This window comes from Dromaius novaehollandiae, chromosome 8, assembly GCF_036370855.1.
Source record: "Dromaius novaehollandiae isolate bDroNov1 chromosome 8, bDroNov1.hap1, whole genome shotgun sequence".
In the NCBI taxonomy this organism is placed as follows: Eukaryota; Metazoa; Chordata; class Aves; order Casuariiformes; family Dromaiidae; genus Dromaius; species Dromaius novaehollandiae.
In genome coordinates, this window is record NC_088105.1 from 23,121,492 (window position 1) to 23,139,982 (window position 18,491).

General features: G+C 36.7%; 2 protein-coding genes and 1 long non-coding RNA gene across 5 annotated transcripts in view; 2 read left to right on the forward strand and 1 right to left on the reverse strand.

Annotated features, from left to right (window-relative positions):
* The window catches only part of GLMN (glomulin, FKBP associated protein), a 25,669-nt gene extending 18,506 nt beyond the window's left edge, over positions 1–7,163 (forward strand). For all 3 annotated transcript variants that reach the window (XM_064515923.1, XM_026116466.2, XM_026116465.2), the window contains 3 exons: positions 3,799–3,922; positions 5,462–5,544; positions 5,678–7,163. In XM_064515923.1, coding sequence (XP_064371993.1) covers positions 3,799–3,922; positions 5,462–5,544; positions 5,678–5,773 — 303 coding nt within the window. In that variant the 3' untranslated portion in view covers positions 5,774–7,163. The remainder of the gene's footprint in view (positions 1–3,798; positions 3,923–5,461; positions 5,545–5,677) is intronic.
* C8H1orf146 (chromosome 8 C1orf146 homolog) lies at positions 6,799–16,010 on the reverse strand. The gene is made up of 6 exons (XM_026116469.2): positions 15,955–16,010; positions 14,513–14,637; positions 12,474–12,567; positions 11,056–11,224; positions 8,118–8,196; positions 6,799–6,918 (listed from the first exon to the last, which is right to left on the reverse strand). Exons 2-6 carry the CDS (start codon positions 14,579–14,581, stop codon positions 6,799–6,801), a joined length of 531 nt encoding a protein of 176 aa, XP_025972254.1. The 5' UTR covers positions 14,582–14,637; positions 15,955–16,010.
* The window catches only part of LOC135329041 (uncharacterized), a 66,918-nt gene continuing 64,056 nt past the window's right edge, over positions 15,630–18,491 (forward strand). The window contains exons 1-2 of the long non-coding RNA XR_010390200.1: positions 15,630–16,040; positions 16,658–16,766. This is a non-coding gene — a long non-coding RNA (uncharacterized LOC135329041). The remainder of the gene's footprint in view (positions 16,041–16,657; positions 16,767–18,491) is intronic.

An 18,491-nucleotide genomic window follows, 5' to 3' on the forward strand; every position in this document is an offset into this window, starting at 1 on the left:
TTGATACTATGAAATTGCAACTCTCCTATCAAAATGGTTACATTTTACAACATCTGAAATGCTGGCCAAAAGGGGGAAGAAAAGAAATCCCTAGTTCCATTGCTGTAATTCTGTGTGGCAAGTGCATCTTACTGATCTGGACTGGTTTCTTCCTGATGCAGTTTCTCTTCTTTACAAGCAGCTCAGTTTATAATGTGTATCATTCAGATTTTGGAGATCTCTGTTGTAGGGGAAAGGATTTCTCATTGAGAGTTCTAGCAGGCGTAGCATACATTTAACTCATAATTCCTTTCCTATGTTTGATCTCTTTTTATATACATTGTTCCTGTTTTCTTCTACCTTGCTTTACCAGATACAGCATAAAATGTTTCATGCACAAAGCGAACTCCCCAGGCTAAACTGTTCACCACTGCAGTTTACCTAGGTATTGGTGGGTAATAGGTATACTCCCTCACCTTCATTTCTCCTGTGCTTGGATGTTTGAATGTAAATATTTCAGAAATACTCTGCATTTTTAAAAGTTTGCAGTATATTTTAAAAAGCCCTGCCCTTCCGTATTTTATCCATATAATTTTATGCTTTCTCATTTAAAGCAGGATTTTATAGCTTTACCAGTAATCCCTGCCTCTTTCTTCTCTGTTTCGTTTATCTCTTTTCTGTCTGAAGCAGTCAGCAACATTTGTTTTTGGTAGATCCGTGCAAACCATGTTTATCATTCAGCTGCTCTATGGCTTTTCAATGCAGTGTGTTATGATGGATCTGGGATTTTGTGTGTAGTCATTGCTATCCAGCTGCAGTTGATGGACATGTGTCCCTGGATAGTCAAGGGAAAACTCACTGTTTAAATTTCACAACTGGGTCAACATAAGAATTCTGTATTCCAGCAATTGATTTATAATTTTGAGTGCTTTGGCCTGCATTGTGCCACATTAAAAAGCCACTAGAATTGTTTGTATTTTGTTTTTGGACTTCATTCCACTACTGAAAGGCTCCTTATTCAAATAACAAATGCAACTTTTGTTGACTCTCTTTTTTTAAATCATTATGTCCCAACATTCCTCTAATCCATGCAATTCAGTTACTTTTTATTAGCTATCAATATCATCTGATCTCCTTAGTACTCAATACTTTGATTTTCCATTAAAATACTTTTTAAAATTAGTGATATTCTTGACAGATTAAATAAAAATTACTTTTCAGTTTTAAAGCAGAGCTAAGCCTTTCATGACTTGAATAGGTGATACCATGGTCAGATGAATATTTTAACTATCAGATAAGTATCCCAAGGTGTTTTGTTTCCCGCTCCCTGTTCCTTGACTCTCTTCTTGATTTGGAGTAAGTCACCTGGGCATCTCATTTGCTCTGTCTTCTAAAATACAGAAAAATTTCTCATCCACTTTCGGAGCTGACTTCAATTTGAATACAAATTTCATATGTGCTTAGTGATGTTTTTAGTCTAAATAGAATAACGATAAAATAGTCTATAGTGCTTACCAAAACCATTGTGGAAAAAAAATGGTAAAAATAGCCTTGAACTGATGCATTTCTAATTTACTCTTAATGTAATTAATTAGTATTGATAGGCTCTCTCCATTTCTCAGATTTATGGAATGATTTCTATTTAAGTGCTCATTATGGTCCACTCAGTTTCATGTAAATTTTATAATGCATAGCTTTTTGAAGAGAAGAGAGGAAGCTTCCTTTATTATAATTAAAAATCTATACAAAGAAGTGCACAATAGTTGTAACACTGTTGTCTAGTATCTGGCACAAAGACTATCCCTATGGTTTGATGAAAAAATAGCATCATCTCTTCTGGCTTCTTCTCCTAACTTTCAGCCCTGCATGTTCTTCTTATTTTTTATTTATTCCTTCATATAGTGCAAATGGGGCATAAAGAAAATGTCTCTTTCGTGTAAGTTCAGGTATTTTGATCACTCTGAAACAAGCACTTTTATTAATCAAGTATAAAAATCAGTATTTTTCTGGAAGGTTATTTTTTCATTTTTGTTCCATTCAAGTGGAAGAAATTATCAGTCTTCATATTAGACCAGTTAACTTTGTCATTTAGCATTAAAATCTGGTGTATTTTCCCCTGTAATCAACAATACCATTTACCATTGAGAATTCTTATTTTTATCCTCCTTTCACTGCTCTTTGAGGCCGTTGCCTGAAGAAAGGAGTCATATAAATGGTTCTTATATCTAAAGACACAAAGACTGCTTTATATTTGTTTTCTTCTGCTGCAGTTTTGTAACTAAAAGCTTCTAAAGTGCCAAAGCAGAGAAGTTTTCCTCTCATGCTGTGTAACCTTGAACAGCCTTGCTTTTGAGCTTCTTTTCCTTGTCTCTCTTGCTTTCCTGAGTGCCATTTCTGTAAACTCCTTCCTTCACCCATCCCAAATTGGAGAAGGGTTCATTTAGCACTTTGGCTACTCTGCCTAGCATCATGAATTAATACAAAGCATAACAATATAACACTTTTTTAAAAAATTCTGATTCATTAGGGATTTCATTAAAATCTTCACGCTAGTAGAATACTAAATGCCATTTTTTGGTTAAAAAATACACTGAAGCTAAGGTTAAGGATGAGAAAACAAATTCTGCCTTAGACTGTAAAGTCTGTAAGGTGGAATCTTCACTTGCCTGTGAACGCAGTTTCCAGTGAAGCAGAGCCAGTAATGAGTCTTACCCTTTTCAGTGTAGTTACACACATAGAGTAACATAGATACAGCTTATAGCAGATTTTCATTTTGCAGGAAGCAAATACTTAACAGTTTTCTGTGCATGTTTTGAGGCAGACTGGAATACAGTACATATTTGATAGGTATTCTAATAACCTTAAAAATGATAAGGTGTTCTAATAAGGTAAAAAGACCTTTAAGTAAGTACATATAGTTTATATATATTGGCAGAGCTTAATTCACTGGAAAAATTGCGAATGCAAAGGTTAGGGTAGTAGCAAATTAAATATTTAATTAAATTAAGCTTTTTAAACTAAATGCAATATAGACAAGGCCTTCTATATCTGGGGAGCATGACATTTGCTACAGCTTTTATTTGGCATCTCAATATGATGTTAATTCTGGAACATTAATTTAAGTATCTGCTTTTTTGCTCCTGAATTATCTTAGAAGAATATATAACTGATGTTTACTCACTGTCACTAGTCAAGGTACTGTCCCAAAAAAGTGGCTAGAGCCTCCTCCAAACATACAAACACCTTTCAGCTTTACTTACAAGAAGGAACTGAAAATATGCATTTCCATTGCTATGGTTATCAGTCTACATACTGTTTGCCCTTTCTTGGGACTGTTCAGTCCTCCTATTTTCAATAAATAATTTTGAAAATGCAGCAAGATAGAAGTAGCAAAAGGAAAAGAAATACTATTTTATGTTGATTTTTAAGGCTTTTTTTGTGTTTGTTTTTGGCAGTATGCCACAATATTTCCAGATTGCTGCAGACTTCAGTGCCTGTTTGTTTATAGTAGGTACATTTTCATTTAACTGACAGCATCATGTAAAGCATATATTTTTAAAACCAGTATCAGGTAAAGATTTTTTTTTTTAAGAAAACTTTTAGTCTGCCTTGAGAGAGAGGAGAGTTTAAAGATTCATCACAATGCTATTCATGCTTAAGTGGATGAATCTAAATTCTTTTTTTCCCCCTCTTTCTTCCTAGAACAGAAATGTGTGTTATAAAAACTAGTCAAAAAATTTTTTGCATTTGAAAGCTTAGCACTGCACTACTTCAATAGAACTAATTTGTAACCTTCTCTCTTCTGTTCTGTTTGAATAGACTGGTGTATGGACCATGCTTGCCAAGATTGAGCAAAATTTTTTAAAACCACTGCATGTAGGACTCAATATGTCAAAAGCACACTATGAAGCAGAAATAAAGAATAAGAAAGAAAACAGAAGAGGTTAGTTGTTTTTTTTCTTAGCTTTGTTCTTCATGTTTAGAAACTGCAAACGATTAGTGAATGCTATATAGGTCATGTTTTTATTTAACTGTTCAGACTATTCCAGGTTTCAAATAATAATTCAGTAGTTTCTATATATGGTACTAATAATTTTCATTAGTCAGAAAAATCTGAACTTGTTTTATCTCTCATCACATTCTTAAACCTTATAGAAACTTCACAGAAATTGCTTGTGAATAGAATGGAATATGGTCTGTTTGACATTAAACTACCACGTGAAGACATTGTTCTATACCTGTACTTTTGATTTAAGGTTAGACAGGGACATCTAAGTCTCTTTGTGAAACTATAACCCTTAGTTTTCATACTAGGTGTGGGGAGGTTAATAAGAGAAGAAATAATTCACACAGCAAATAGGTACTCTCTTAAAACCTGAAGGATTACAGTCTGTTTGTTTGTTTTTGTTTGTTTTGTTATATTTGACAAAGACAATCAGATTCCGCTCTGGGTTAAACAGACACACACATTCTATAGGGAATGAGAGCTATAGCTACAGCTGCTTTAGGCCATCTCTGTGTATGTCGGATCCTCTGTTCCTTTGTGGACTCCAATATAATTAAGATAGCCCAAGGAACTTGCTTCAGCTGCCAAAAATGTCAGTAGTGCTTTCTGCCCCTAGTCATATCCTCCTGTGTTGCTGTAAACCATGTTAGTATGTGCAGAGGAAGAGGAGTTTTTCTGAAGGCAACCTGTAGATATCTTTCTGAAGGAAACCCTTCTGTAAAATGAATCTGCATTTTTTTTTCTTTACAGTCCTCTTACATTTCTCTAGCCTTTGTCAAAGCATAAAGTTTCTGAGTTTAGGAGAGAATATCTAACTCTTAACAATAAATGGTTTAGTCTTTCTCTCCAGTGTATAATTTTTGTAAACATTACAATAAATTTTTAAGTAAGTAGTTTGAATGCCAGAATTTTCACCTTAGTTTTCAGACTTGTCCTTGTAGTTTTGCCTGCTACAGGGGGTCTGCCTGAAACAGAAGAGCCTGCAGCCTTTGCTTAATAAAATAAATATTTCCTGTCTGGATTCATTAAGTCAAGCTGAAAAGCCTCCTCTATCTCTCTGGATGTGGAAGTATTAAAAAAATATTCAAATAAAAGTGACCAGATTTTACTATTTTTTCCGTTTAAGGTGAATTTTAGCTATATAAACTTGTTTTGAATAACAGAAAAATAGACTAATTGCTGCAATTGTATTTATTGTATTATGTAACTTGTCTATTATACCAGTTCATAAATGGTGTTACCAGGAATAGATTAACTATTTAGTCATATGCCAAACAGAAAGTGCAGAGATGGCATCCAGGTCAAACTGTCCTCCCCTTAAAGTTCAGCACCTTCCCTCCTCAGCCTTTGGCCAATCCCTAGGTTCGCACATTTAACAGGGAATGCTAATGAATGAATGATAATATATTAAATATTCTTTTCATTCCAAGTTACATGGAACAACAGGCTGATTTCTGGTTATCTTTTCTCCTACAGAGGCACACAATTCTAACACAGTCTGTTCTGTAACTGTTAGTGGAGAAAAGATGCCCGTCATGACTACCGAAATGCAGCTTCAGGTGAGTTTGCATTTCCTTCAAAGTCAAAAGTACTGAAATTTTCTTTCAGATCTGGAGACAAACATACATGTACAGATGATGAGGAAAATCATTGTTCTAATAAAAATAACATTAATCTCCTTTGTCATTTCAGGTTTTACACTCAGCTCTCTTCACATTTGATTTAATAGAAAGTGTTCTAGCGCGAGTAGAAGAACTCATTGAAGTGAAAATAAAAGCTGTAACATGAAAATATTCGGCTCAGCTGAAACATATGAATAAACATGCTTCTTGCAAGTTGATTTTTACTTGAAAAGGAGGCTACCAACCTTTAAAGAAGAGTAGTTTAGAAGGGCTACTAGAATTGCAAATCCTGCTCTTCACTTGTCTTCTTGCTGTTTTCTTTTCTTTTTTTTCCTTTTACTGTTGTTGTATGTGATTCATAGAGATGGCCTATTTACTGAAGTACTCTTCTTCAGAGTTTGACACCTTTTCTGAAGTTTAGAAACTACACCTATTTAACAAGATTTTGTTGTTGTTATCTTGTGGCAAGGAAGCATGGTTGTGCATTTATTTTTCTGTTCACATTTTCAAAACTTGTTAGGTAATACTTGCTGAATTGAGCACTGAATTATAAAGATTTTTATAAAGTATTTGGAGAACCATGAATTAAAAAGCATTGTGTAAATGCTAGCTGTTTTCATTAGGACTTGTGAGTATTGACAAACAAAATTCTGTATTAACAAATGGGACTGTAAGTCTCTCACTGTAAATTACAGTAGAGAGTGAAACCAGGTTTAAAGAAAAGCAGACATCAACCTTGAGCCAAATAAGAGGCTTGTATAATAGCACAGCAGATGAAACTTGTGTTTAAAAAAAATACAATGTATAAGGCTTCATAAACATAACTCTTCATGCATGGGAAAACTATTGTGATCATCCTTATCATTAATGATGAAAATTTTCCTAAAGATATTCTAAATATTTTGGGAAATGATTATAAACAGCCCGTATGTTCAGAATCAAGTTAAAAATGAGGATGACTTCTCTATAGTGCAGCTAAACCACAGGTTTTTTTTCCTTTTTGTTAGAATGCATATTTGATACAGTATATGCCAGTTTTGCACTATATAATTGTTTAAATTTTTATTCCAAATGCGTAAGTTGTATATACAGTCTTTGAAAATGTAACAATATATTTTTAAGAGCATTTATATTTTGTTTAAAATGTAGCTGTTATATTTAATGAATAAAAAACCCCAACCAAACACTAAATTAATTACAGTGCAGCTGGTACTGCTGAAGCATCTCCCAAACTGGACTCTTTTCTATTATGTGGGCTTTTGCCACTGCCATTTTGTAACGAATATCATCTGCGCATGGCTTTGAAGTTATCTTAGAGGAAAGAAAAATATTGTAAGTAGGACAAAATAACTTTCAGATAAAAGAATATTCAACATCTTATTCTTCAAAGAGTAGAAATGTAAAATTTTTTAGCATAATATTTGAATCATGTTCTCTGAAGTAGATATTTAGGAATGGTATACACAGAGGTGATTTAATGTATCCCTTTAGCAGCAAGACCAGTGCCAAAACTGGCACTGCAAAAATAATAAAAAATAATGTAATGGCAACAGATAGATTTGTGGTATGTACTGTCATCACTTCTTATGGCACTCATGTTGAAATCTGATGTATTCATTTAGTACAAGTAAAAGAGCAGATTCAAATTTATAGGATCAGCAGTAATTTTAAGAACTTCCTGTTAATACTTATGAAGAGGCTGGACCAGAGATATCAATAGATTCTACAAAAAGGTTGAAAAGTACAGTGTTCAACAATGTAATAAGCATTTAACAACTCTTACTGCATAATAAACAAGATGGAATTTATAAACTTTTAAAATGATGAATATTCTAAATAGGTTAATGCTTATTGTTTTGAGAAGCCCACTTCAGGAAAGGATAAAAAGTAAATTTGTATCCGATTTCTAATATCATGCTGTTCTTATATTTGATACATAGGATGCTGCTAGTACTGTTATAGTTGATATCAACTTAGAATTTTCATGGAAAAATGTGTAAAGAGCTTCTGCAAATATATTGGACTTTTCAGTGAAAAATGTTTATCCATATTGGATATCTTGCAGCTACACAGATAAAGAACAATATGCATCTATATAGAAATTGTTAAGCCATAGAAATAATATACTAGTATGTGCCTCATTAAAAATCCACAATAACTAGAGAATTCAGATTGAGCTTTTAAGAAGCCATTTTGATGTCATGCTGGTTCTGCACTAGTAGATGAAGTGAAGACATCCTAACTTAACACTGGTGAATAATATTTAAATATCTCATTTGTCTTCATACATGATATTGAGAGCTTTTACAGTTACCTTTAACAATAGTTTAAACACTCAGCTAAAGCATCTGAGTTGTGTTCCCACCACAGTGTATTATATAGATTGTGATGAATATGACACAAAAATTTCTATTAAGGACAAATATTTTATAGTTCTTGATTTTTCTAAGTTAATATAGTTCTGAAATTCTGAGGACCTAAGATTTGTAAGTGTATGCAACTAGACTCACCTTAGCTATAGTTAGCATAAACTTAACCGTTTCAGCAGTATTATGAACTGGAATAATGCGTAAATTACTGCCCAGGAATCTGCACATCAGAATAATTTAAGGTTACTTCTAGAATGCACATTTAATTTGTTAAGCCACAAAACTAGAAAAGCATTCCCCTGTGATGCAAATGAATTTTCTAACAGTGCTTTCACCACAAGTACACAGAGGATTGTTTTTATCTTTAGAAACAACTGCAGGGTCTATGATGTTTGTGTACCCCTCTGTTTCATTTCTATACCACTAGTCTATCTGGGATTTTAGAGAGACTTTATCTCTGCTAGGGCTCTTAGAAAAACAGTCTTTGTTAGTTCTTAAGCATGCATACATTCAGGGAGAACTAAACACCTAAACACTCCTCTGATATATTGTTGAAGACTGAGTGTTCTCAAAATGCCAGCAAAAAAAGCTGTTTTTTGATGGCTTTGGCAGAACACAGGAGCATATCTGAAAACACTGTTCTAAAAATACTTTGGAATTTGACCTGAATCTCTGTAGATACCATCTAGATACAGCAATCTGTCTATGAGTTAAAAGTAATTAAACCAATGGAATAATTCTAGTAAGAATTTCATTTAAAGACTTGGACATTCAAATAATTTAGCCTAAAATGTGGTTTTTTGCTCTTTCTATGAGTATCTGTTATCCTGAGAATGGAATCTGAACATGCAAAATATTAGCATCAGTAGTTATTCAAGGCAGTCATGGCAGAGGCAAGCAGAGAGCCTCTCTCTCTTCTTAGACTTGTACCTTAAGGGTGTTGTGACAGTTACAATGTAGTTAGTATTGCTGCCATTTTCTATTGTAGCGCTAAAACACTCTGGAGACTAAAGGGCAAGGAATGAGGAATTTTTTAAATAATTAAAAACTTAATGCAAAGAGGGACCCAGCTGCTCAGTTGTGTACTCCTCCTGACCTCCCTTTGTGTTTACCACCTGTTCTTCCTCTCAGTCTGATTGATGACTTGGACTCATTCATGTCAAATCCCTTGATACTTAAATACCTGCTGAACTTGGCAGCCTATTCTTCTAATCAGCAAAAATGTAAATAGTGCCATTCGCTAAGAGTAGGTAGCCAGGATCCCTCTGAGTTTTGCTAAAATCCAGTGCAGAAACGTGTTTGATTTGCCTTTCAATCCCAGTTTTAGGATTAGAAAGATTAACAGATGCAACTTTGCCAGTACCAGCTGTTGGCACAGCAAAGCATGGATGAGCTAAGCACAATCAAGAAGCAATTTATGTATCAGGGTAAGTACATGTAAAATCCATTTCTATCAATAGTGCTGCTTCTAATTATACCAAGTTTAAATTTAGTTTGTTTAATTAATTTTGATCAATGGACAGAATACTGGCTTTACAAGCATGTGACTGGACTTTGCTCTAAGGAGTTTAAAAATCAATGTGGGTGTATTGAGGGTATTACTGGAATGCTCATTTCCTGGAGCTGTGATGATAAAGAATGTTTCTCCCTCCCACCCCCATCATATACACAACCCCACATAAAGTGTTCATAGTGTTGAACAACAATCCTATAATGTTCCTTTTAATGAAAAAAAATCCTTCCCTATTTGCAACAAAACTACAGATAAGCAGAAAAAACAGTAATACAGAAAGACCTCTGGAAACTATGAGGGGGCTTGCCTTGTTTTTTTTTTTTTTTTTTTAAACAAATTAACAAGCGACTTGTACTTTGAAAGTGTGGAGCAAGTTTCACCCCCCTGCCAATGCAAAAACTCATTCACTGATTTACATACAATGGCAGAACAGCTAGTAACAGAGCACATGCATTCAAAATATAATTGTGCCTTGTCAGCAACAGTTTGGTGTGGCCTGCAATGACTAAAATGTAATTTTTACTTGAATAAAATTACTGACTTGGCAAATGGATTATATTTTCAAAACACTGCATTTGTTAGTGAGCAACACATACTGGAAATCAAGTGTACAAAGGAACAAAAGTAAACTGAGAATTATCTCTGCCATCAGCTGAATAGCATGTTCTTGTTGAATGGTGGCAGAGCTTTTAAGACCTCTCATAAAATGTATGGAATTTTCACAAATGGGTAATAGGAACCCTATGTTTCATCCCATGCACTATGCTACTCATCAGCAATTGGCAGTGTGCCCAGGACTTAACTAAATTGGTGCTAATTTCAAGAAGGTAAAGATCACAGACTCTATTAGAAGAGTCACTTATTTGATGTCAAGTGAAAACCAGCTGCAGTTATGCTACTGTACCTACCAGAAAGTGGCTTTGACTAGGGGAGAAGTACGGAACACAGACTTTGATCATGTACTCAGCAGGTATATACTGCAACATACAAGTTTTCAGGCTTCAGCAGAAATCACAGATAATTTTTTAATGTTCAGTTTTACACTTTTGGTGTAAAATGATGCTGATTAGTATTTCAGTTGTTCCAGCTCTTTATATAATAGATGCTGTTCCAAGTAACCAGATGTTAAAAGCTGGCAAAGAATGTGCTTTACAATAAAGCCTTTTTGTATGAAGAAAACTTACTTTTTTTTTTATTTTTGAACTTACCATAAAAATATGCTGACAGAGCTAAAAGAATTAAGGAAAATTGCATAATTTTCCAGTGTGAGAAAAAAGTCTTTAAAAAGAATTATATTACAGTCCTAAAGTGATGGGAATGTCCTTTGCTATGTTTTGAGGAATGTCCCCTTTTGCTAAGTTGACTGTGAGAAGTCAGGTTGATTCACTCACCTTTCTTTCATTTCATTTGCCATTAATAAGATAGGTCAGTGTAAGAAATGTATCCTTTGGCTAATTTTCCATTGTGTGAGCAAAATAAAACTCACCTGAATATATGACTGCTGAGTAAAATTATACCTCATTTCTGCATCATAATAATAATTTTTGTTTAATATTGAATTTATACCTTCTCTGAATCCTGAACATTATATTCCATTCTTCTGGTCCATGAAGGGCAGCTGACAAAACCAAAAAACTATTCCGATGAATGTTTATGAACTTCTGTATTCTGTCTAAAAACTGCTCTTCTCCTGTCCTAAGTAAGTCTTGAGTGTCTGCCAGTATAAATGCAACACCTGTTGAAGAAGAAAATGATTACAGTATAAATGTATACTTCATGGCAGTACTGAGATGAAGTCTTCTCACTACAAATATGCCATCAGGAAGCAGAATTCCTGCTCAAGCATTAGTTTAAAAGGCAATAAAAAAAGCTGTGAATGAATTTACACATCTTGACAGTGACATGCAAGATACTGGGGATGACATTGCTGACTACATTTGCCTCTCATGAGATTTGGCCAGCAATAACTGGTAAATTTAAGATAAAACTACAAATAATTTGTAGGTTATTTTCTAGCATAATATCAAAATAAAAGTATTCAGTCTACTAAAAGTACAGACAGACATCTGAATGCCTTTGAAAGCAAATGCCTCAGGAACAAGAAACTGCTATATGGAATTAATTTAGAGCAAATGCCAATACTGCTTGAAGAGGTCAGCAATTCCCACCTCTAAATAAGCTAAATATGCCTGTAACATCTTAAGAATTAAGTTAACATGTGTACTATATTACTCATAATACTAAGAACCTGGAGGACATACACAGGGAAAAAATTAAATTATGACTCTGTCAACTGAGTTATTCTAAAACAGAAAGTTAAGAAGCCTAAATTCAGGAGATTAACAACAAAGGATACAAAAGACGGGGCCAAGATATGCCTTGTTAATCCTTTATGGTTCAGGAAAAAATCAGATCTATTTTCCTATTTTGGTCTATCTGTCTAAAGAATCTTCTGTTCTAAAAAGGAAAGATAGATATTTCGTGTTTGCAGTGTCAATGATTTCCTAATCAAACTTAATCAATTGAAAAAGAAAAAAAGGTTTTTTCCTTTCCTTAACTCCTGCATCACCACCAGGTCTGCAAACTCAACCTGGAAGATGAAAGCCATGGGTCTTGATTCATTCTTGTATTAACAGTCATGAATACTAAAAATCTCAATGGCTGTCTTACGTTTTAGTGACACCTAAGTGTGTCTGCTCAGTTACAAGAATTTACTAAACAGTTCAGCCAACAATCATCAAATCCAAGTAGCTGTGTTACAATGAGTCCAATGACAGTAAAGACCAATGAAAATGTTTTAGCTCCGAAGTTCTCCATTCTGCCGTCTGATTTACATGCAATCATGGCACAGCTCCTTCCACTACTGTATGGTACTTCAGAAAGGCAGCTTTATCCAATTCAGTGTAGCCTACAACAGGGCCTAATTTCGTACCTCATTAGAATTTATGAGCTTAAAAACATAAACAAACTTCAAAATACTGTACCAGAAAGAGAGAATATCACAGATCCAGTTTCCACCGAATCTGAATATCGAACTCGGTGTTGTTGACTCTGTAGAATAGTAGAAACTTCATGGTTCTAGATAAATATTAAAAGGTTATTTTAAAACATGTTTTCAGCAAACAAATTGGATAGAAATATTCTTAAAACACTGTCTGAAGGATCATAGATAGAACTTTAGTATTGTTTAGAAAATATTTATTCCACTTGCAATAAAAAAATAGTAAAATGTAAACTGAACTTTTTCAGTTAATGAAATTTTGAAATATTTGTATTGGATGATATCAAATAATTGAATCACAATTTTGTATGCATACATTCAGTTTGCCACAGGAAACTCTTGCATAATACATAAAGAAGCTTAAACATTTTACAGTTTGTCTTTTTACAGATGTGCAAAAGGGGAATTTGCAGAAATGAGGAACATACAGTAGTGTGTTTCTATGACTTCAGTTAATTAGACTGCATTCATTTTCATGGATGTCAGCATTTCATTCAGCACATAGTTCAGAAAGACTGTATTGGGCCTGATTTTCATTAAAGCTTTTTGACTGAATGCAGTCTATTCAGGAAAACAAGAACATTGCACTATGCAACATAGTCATCTGCAGAACAGAATGCATTTGGATATATTTTTCAGCCTGCAAAAAGCACTTTTACAGTGTGTTCTACAAAATTTGCTCAAGCCCATAAATTTTAAAGATTAAACCACTTAATCCTTTTTAGATAATAACATATCTTTCAGCTTACCCATTTAAAATGCAACCAACCTGCAATATAGGGAGGAGGAGAACTGAACCCTGAAGGAGACAGTTACTAGAAATTTCATGTTTTGAATTGGACCTGGAAAGGGAACACTCAATGACAGCTGCTTATGAGGTGTGACTGCAATTCTGGAAAAACACTCTGCTTCAAAGCCATTGTTGATAATGAATTTTTTAATGTACAAATATAAGCAACAACTATAAGAAAAGGATGGCTGCATAGGAAGAAAAATCCTAATGCAGAAGTACTCAAACTGATACAAAGTAATACTTTCATACAAGAAAAGTCTTCTTGGAATTGCATTGCAGCTACTTCCACATCTTTACTCCCAGGGAGCCTTTACCAATGGCAGTAGCTTTGAGCAGAGTTAGGTTTTTAAGAACAGAGGTATGTTACACTGGTATAGCTCATGAGGTCACCACCCTCAGACACCTCTTAACATATTGAGGATTAAGTTGCTCTTGAAACAGTTCCCAAACTGGTACAATTTACAGGCTGTCACTCTGAGGCAAGCAGGCAAATAAGAACAGGCTTTACACTGCGATGGTTCAGGAATTACTTCAATGCCATTCACCCACTTGTGCAGCAGAGACGGGGTGGTAACCTTGTCAGCCCAGCTAATGTAAGCTGTCCTTGCTTGTGAGTCAAAGCCCTCAGCCTCTAAATTCTCTCAAGCTGGCATCAAGATGGCCTCAGCGTCAAGAACTAATTACCTTAACTTCTTGACAGTCCCTTTCACTTTACTGAGGAACAGAGAGAGCCTAGGCTTGTGATATTAACAGATATAAATATACATTAATGTCTGTAAGATTCTCTGTTTTTAAACTAAATTGCACACTTACCCAGTAATAATCTATCTCAGTGTTGACACTGCATACTAGAAAATAAAGCGTTTATGGAGAAATTTAGAAAATAAAGAACATCCCTTGCAGAATTATTTTAGTACTCTTTGAAAGCATCAGTGGAGTGCAAAAATGATGAGTCAGGAAGACAATCCTGAAGCAGTGTAACTCAGAATAGCGAGCAGCAAAAATACTAAATAGGTAGCCAAATACATACAGAAATAGCTAAGAGAAAATCACAAAAAACGAAAGAATTAGTATTATGGTAGAAACAACTTCAGGGCTAATGACTGTTTTTTCTTCAATATAGTATAAAATTCATTTACACTGTGTGAAGTATTTCTACGTATAGAATATAGGAAATGCCTCTTTCAGTGTTTTTAGTAAGATGCTGCTCTTGACAAACAGCACAGTACCTGCAGGGCTGTACTCATAATAACAGTTGTTATCCATCTTGACCCTTCCTGCCCAACACTTTCCATCATCTTTACAGGGGTTTAATAGCTCTGCAGTGAAATCTCAGCTGCCGCCTTCTGAAAAACTAGGGGAAAACAGCAAAAGAAAGATGACAAATAGTAGCTGTCAAATAAAGTTGATTAAACGTTTCCAGCAAAAGGATCCATTGAAGATTTTATCAAAATCAGGGCACTAACCAATGCTCAAAAATGTATATAGGTGCTTGCTACCATTGAACTAATATATATAAAATGGCAGCTAGATACCTAAATGCCTTTGAAGGTTTTGCATCTAGGAGGTTTCCTCTGTAAGGCCTGAGAGGGCAAGAGTGGCATAATGAATACATGACCTCAGGAAAACATTTCCAAAAACACTTAAATGATCAAGGAACCGTTGTCCTGTTTTCAAATGGTGTCTTTGCCCCAGTGCACCTTTTACAATACGATACTTTTGCAGAGGCAACTCCAGGCCTGCTGCTCAGCCTGCTGCAGCCCACCAAGCTTTTGGCCGGAGCAGTAGCTCTTTTATGTACGTTTGCATTTTCACTCTTTAAAAAATATTGCTCGATATCCAGCTTGGCAGCTATTTTCTATTTCAATAAGGTCCATTTGGTGCTGCGGGGGACACAGAAGCGCCTTGGCAGAGACGCGAGGCTCTTGGCCTCCCCGATGTGCCGGTGCTGCCGCCCCACCTGGGGCAAAACGGCACAAAATGGTTCGTGGCGGGGTGGAGATCTGGCTCGCCTAAGACCCTTCTACCCTCAGGTTCCCCAGGCTTAACGGGGTCTCTCCTCGTTTGAAACGCCTCATACTTGTCAAGCGCACTAAGATGTAATCCTTGGCCCTCCGGCACCCCTCGCCCTCAGGGCGGTGCTCCCCACTGCCCGCCGCCCGCCCTCAGGCCCTTCGCGCGCTCCCCACTCGTCAGGGCTGCCTCGGCCCCCCCCCGGCCATCACGTGCCCAGGGCTGCCTCGCGCTTCCCGCCCTCAGAGCCGCCGCGCGCTCCCGCCTTCGGGGCCTTCCCGGCCCGGGGCCGCCGCGCGCTCGCGCTGCCGCGGCGTCTTTCTCTCGGCCTCGCAGCTCGGCGCTGCTGGGGTGGCCCGGCCTCGCCGCGGGCACAGGCGGAGCCGGAGCCGTTTGTTCCCCGCGAGAGCCTCGTGGCCGCCGAAAGCAGCCTTCCCTCACAGCCCTGAGGGGTTAAAACAGCCGAAACCTCCCAAACCCCAAGCGAAATGCGCTTTTTGCCACTGAGAAAATAACCGAGGCCTTCCCGGGGCCGCAGGAAGCGCGGCCCCGGCTGCCCGCCCTGCAGGCTGCGAGGACGCTCCCTCCCTCTCGCCTCGCTCTGCGGCCTGCGCGGGCGGTGGCTCCTGCAGAGGTAGCGTCCAAAGCCCGGACTGACCTCGCGTCCCAGTGAAAGTCTCGCAGAAACCCGGTGTCTGCCTGCGAGCCTGCTGCCGCGGAAGTGTGGTTACCTGACGTCTGCAGGTGAGAAAAAGGACGGAAAAAGCCAAACTGTGGGAGGGCCCCTAGGCCGAACAAGTGCGTGATACAAACAGTAATGGTAATTAATTTTCTTTTGCATAGGGGAAGACTTCATGGATTGTTTTTAATGGACAGCTTTCTGAGAAAGAATACTGCAAATATTGTCTGTGATAGTCTAAATATAAGAGTTTACACAGTACAAAAATTTAAAAGCAAGAAATAGCACCACTTCCAGAGGAAACGGGATACTGAGAATGTTGGTGCTTCCTGTTTCATCACATGGGAGAAAACAGCACTACTTAAAGAGTAAAGCAGAGCTGTAGTGCAGAAACTCATTAAAATTAGGGGGAGAAGGAGCCTTAATTCCCAGCGTGTGTCTGTACCCAATATATGTGAATCTAGACTCTTGCTTGTATAATGAAAACAGTATTTTTACTGAAAATCTGAAATTACAATAAAAGCTTTTCCTTCTCAAATGCTTCTTAGAGAATTTTAAAATAGAAGAAAAAGGCCTGCTTGTTTATACATATAAAAAAGTTAAAATAGCAAGTGGTCTAACTTAGGAAGAGAAAATTAGACATCTTAGTGATTAAAAAATGACTTTTCTCTTTTTTTTTCAGGCAAATGAGAAATGGATGCACGTTGGATTGCCTACTTCTGCTTGTCAGCCGCGCCAGAGTATTCTAATTAACTTTCATTGAAAGGGTGCGGAAAGGTCGCGCTATGATAGTAAGTCAAATATTTCTAATGCTGAATTTTTTAATTTTTGTGGAGTATAAATGTAAAAGCAAATTAAAGGAAAGCAACAGATGTAGGAGGTAGCTGGGCTCCAGTGTTGTTCCGGATGGCTATGGCAGGACCAGTGAACTCTAGAGTTGTTTCCTATAATGCAGTGGAACCATGAGCCTTTTTGCACTGCCCTGACTGCATACGAAGATCAGGGAGTTGAGAACATCAGGAATTCTTTTAAACTACTACAGTAAGGTACTAAGTTTTATGATGAGGATTGATGATCCATATGGACAGTCTGCTGCTGTGAAGCTTGAGTTCATGCCCACTATGAATGAATTTGTGTTTCAGTACTAGAGGTGTTCCTGGGATACAGAGTAGGAACTGGTCTGTGGAAATGATTGTACTTGATTTATACCACTATGGTGTCTCTGAATTCATATTTTGCAATATGTCTGATATGTATGTGCATTAAATCAATCACATCGATTCAGATGGGGAGGAAAGAATAGCAGGGAATAGGATGGGATAAAATGGCAATTTACAGTGCCATTTGCCTGGCAAGTGAGTGGATTTTCCTTCCTTCTGTGTAATATTGTTAGAAATACATGGTTGATAAAAGTAAGGGTAAATTATTGTAAAATGTTAAACATTGTAAAAAATGTTACTAAGACATTTAAACAGTGGATTCAGGCTTCTGGGATACCAGTAGATGCCTTTTTCCCCAATAGACTTTTACTGTATATGAAGTAAAATGAAGTTGGAATCCCCCTGCCCTGAATTTAGAATACCAACTTGAGAGGCATCTAAGCACAATGGATCAACTATTTGTTTCATAGTTTTATGGATTCTGTATTCAGTTTCTATCACTATGGATGAGTGAAGTAAATCACTAGCATGCAATAATGAGGAGATAATGAGGAAAAGCGTTAGCTTGACAGAAGCTGCTTTTTTTACTTTGTTGATGCCAATTATTATGTTTAAACTTGCTTACATGTTAAATTTCAATTATATTAATTATTGATCGATATTATTACTTACTAATTAACATTAAATATTAATATATCTTAAGTTGAGGGGGCAGAATGTTATTGTAGAAATTTAGTTGAATGTATTTCTGGCTTCTGTTATGTTGGACACAGCCAAAATAAAACAAAAATAAGACTCTTAGGATAGAAATTTCTAAGGGGAACGGACCTCACTGCCCCCAGTGTAAGAGCCACTCCTGCCTAACTTTTGTCTGGTCTTACGAAATGGGACATGCTGAGTCCTCGGCCTAAGAACAGCTTGAGGGAGTATTCTGGTAGCAATCCTAGCATATGTTTTGCAATCCCATTTGAGCCAGAATCTTGCTGTGTGTCTTGGCTTTCTCTTTTCATGAACCCTAACACTAGGCTGAGATTTGTCTTATGGGACCAACTCAGTCTGCAGCCTGTGGACTGCTTGCAAGAGTTCTGGTAGCAGCCCTCACTTTTATAACTTGTAAGCCCCACTTTACTATGTGTTTCAGTCTTTCTGTTTGTGAAGCCCAGCACTAATCTTGACTCTAAGCTTATACTGAGTCTCTAGACCAGAAACTCAGCCTTATCCTTAGCTTAAGTAAGTAGTAAGTAGTAAATCCACCAGCAGCCCTCAGAAAACTTTGCCAGCCCCAATTGAGCCTACTCTTGCTGTATGTCTCAGCTGGCCCGTTCTTGGAGCTGGAACCCTAACCCTAACCTTAAT

What these genes read in the sequence shown, in the direction of transcription:
- C8H1orf146 (XM_026116469.2), bottom strand. Translation starts at nt 14,581, where the DNA reads ATGATGGAAAGTGTTGGGCAGGAAGGGTCAAGATGGATAACAACTGTT. An exon ending in ATGTTCAGGATTCAGAGAAG is followed by an intron (nt 8,197 to 11,055) that starts GTATAAATTCAA and finishes TCTGATGTGCAG; the next exon opens with ATTCCTGGGCAGTAATTTAC. An exon ending in TTATGCTAACTATAGCTAAG is followed by an intron (nt 6,919 to 8,117) that starts GTGAGTCTAGTT and finishes CTTTCCTCTAAG; the next exon opens with ATAACTTCAAAGCCATGCGC.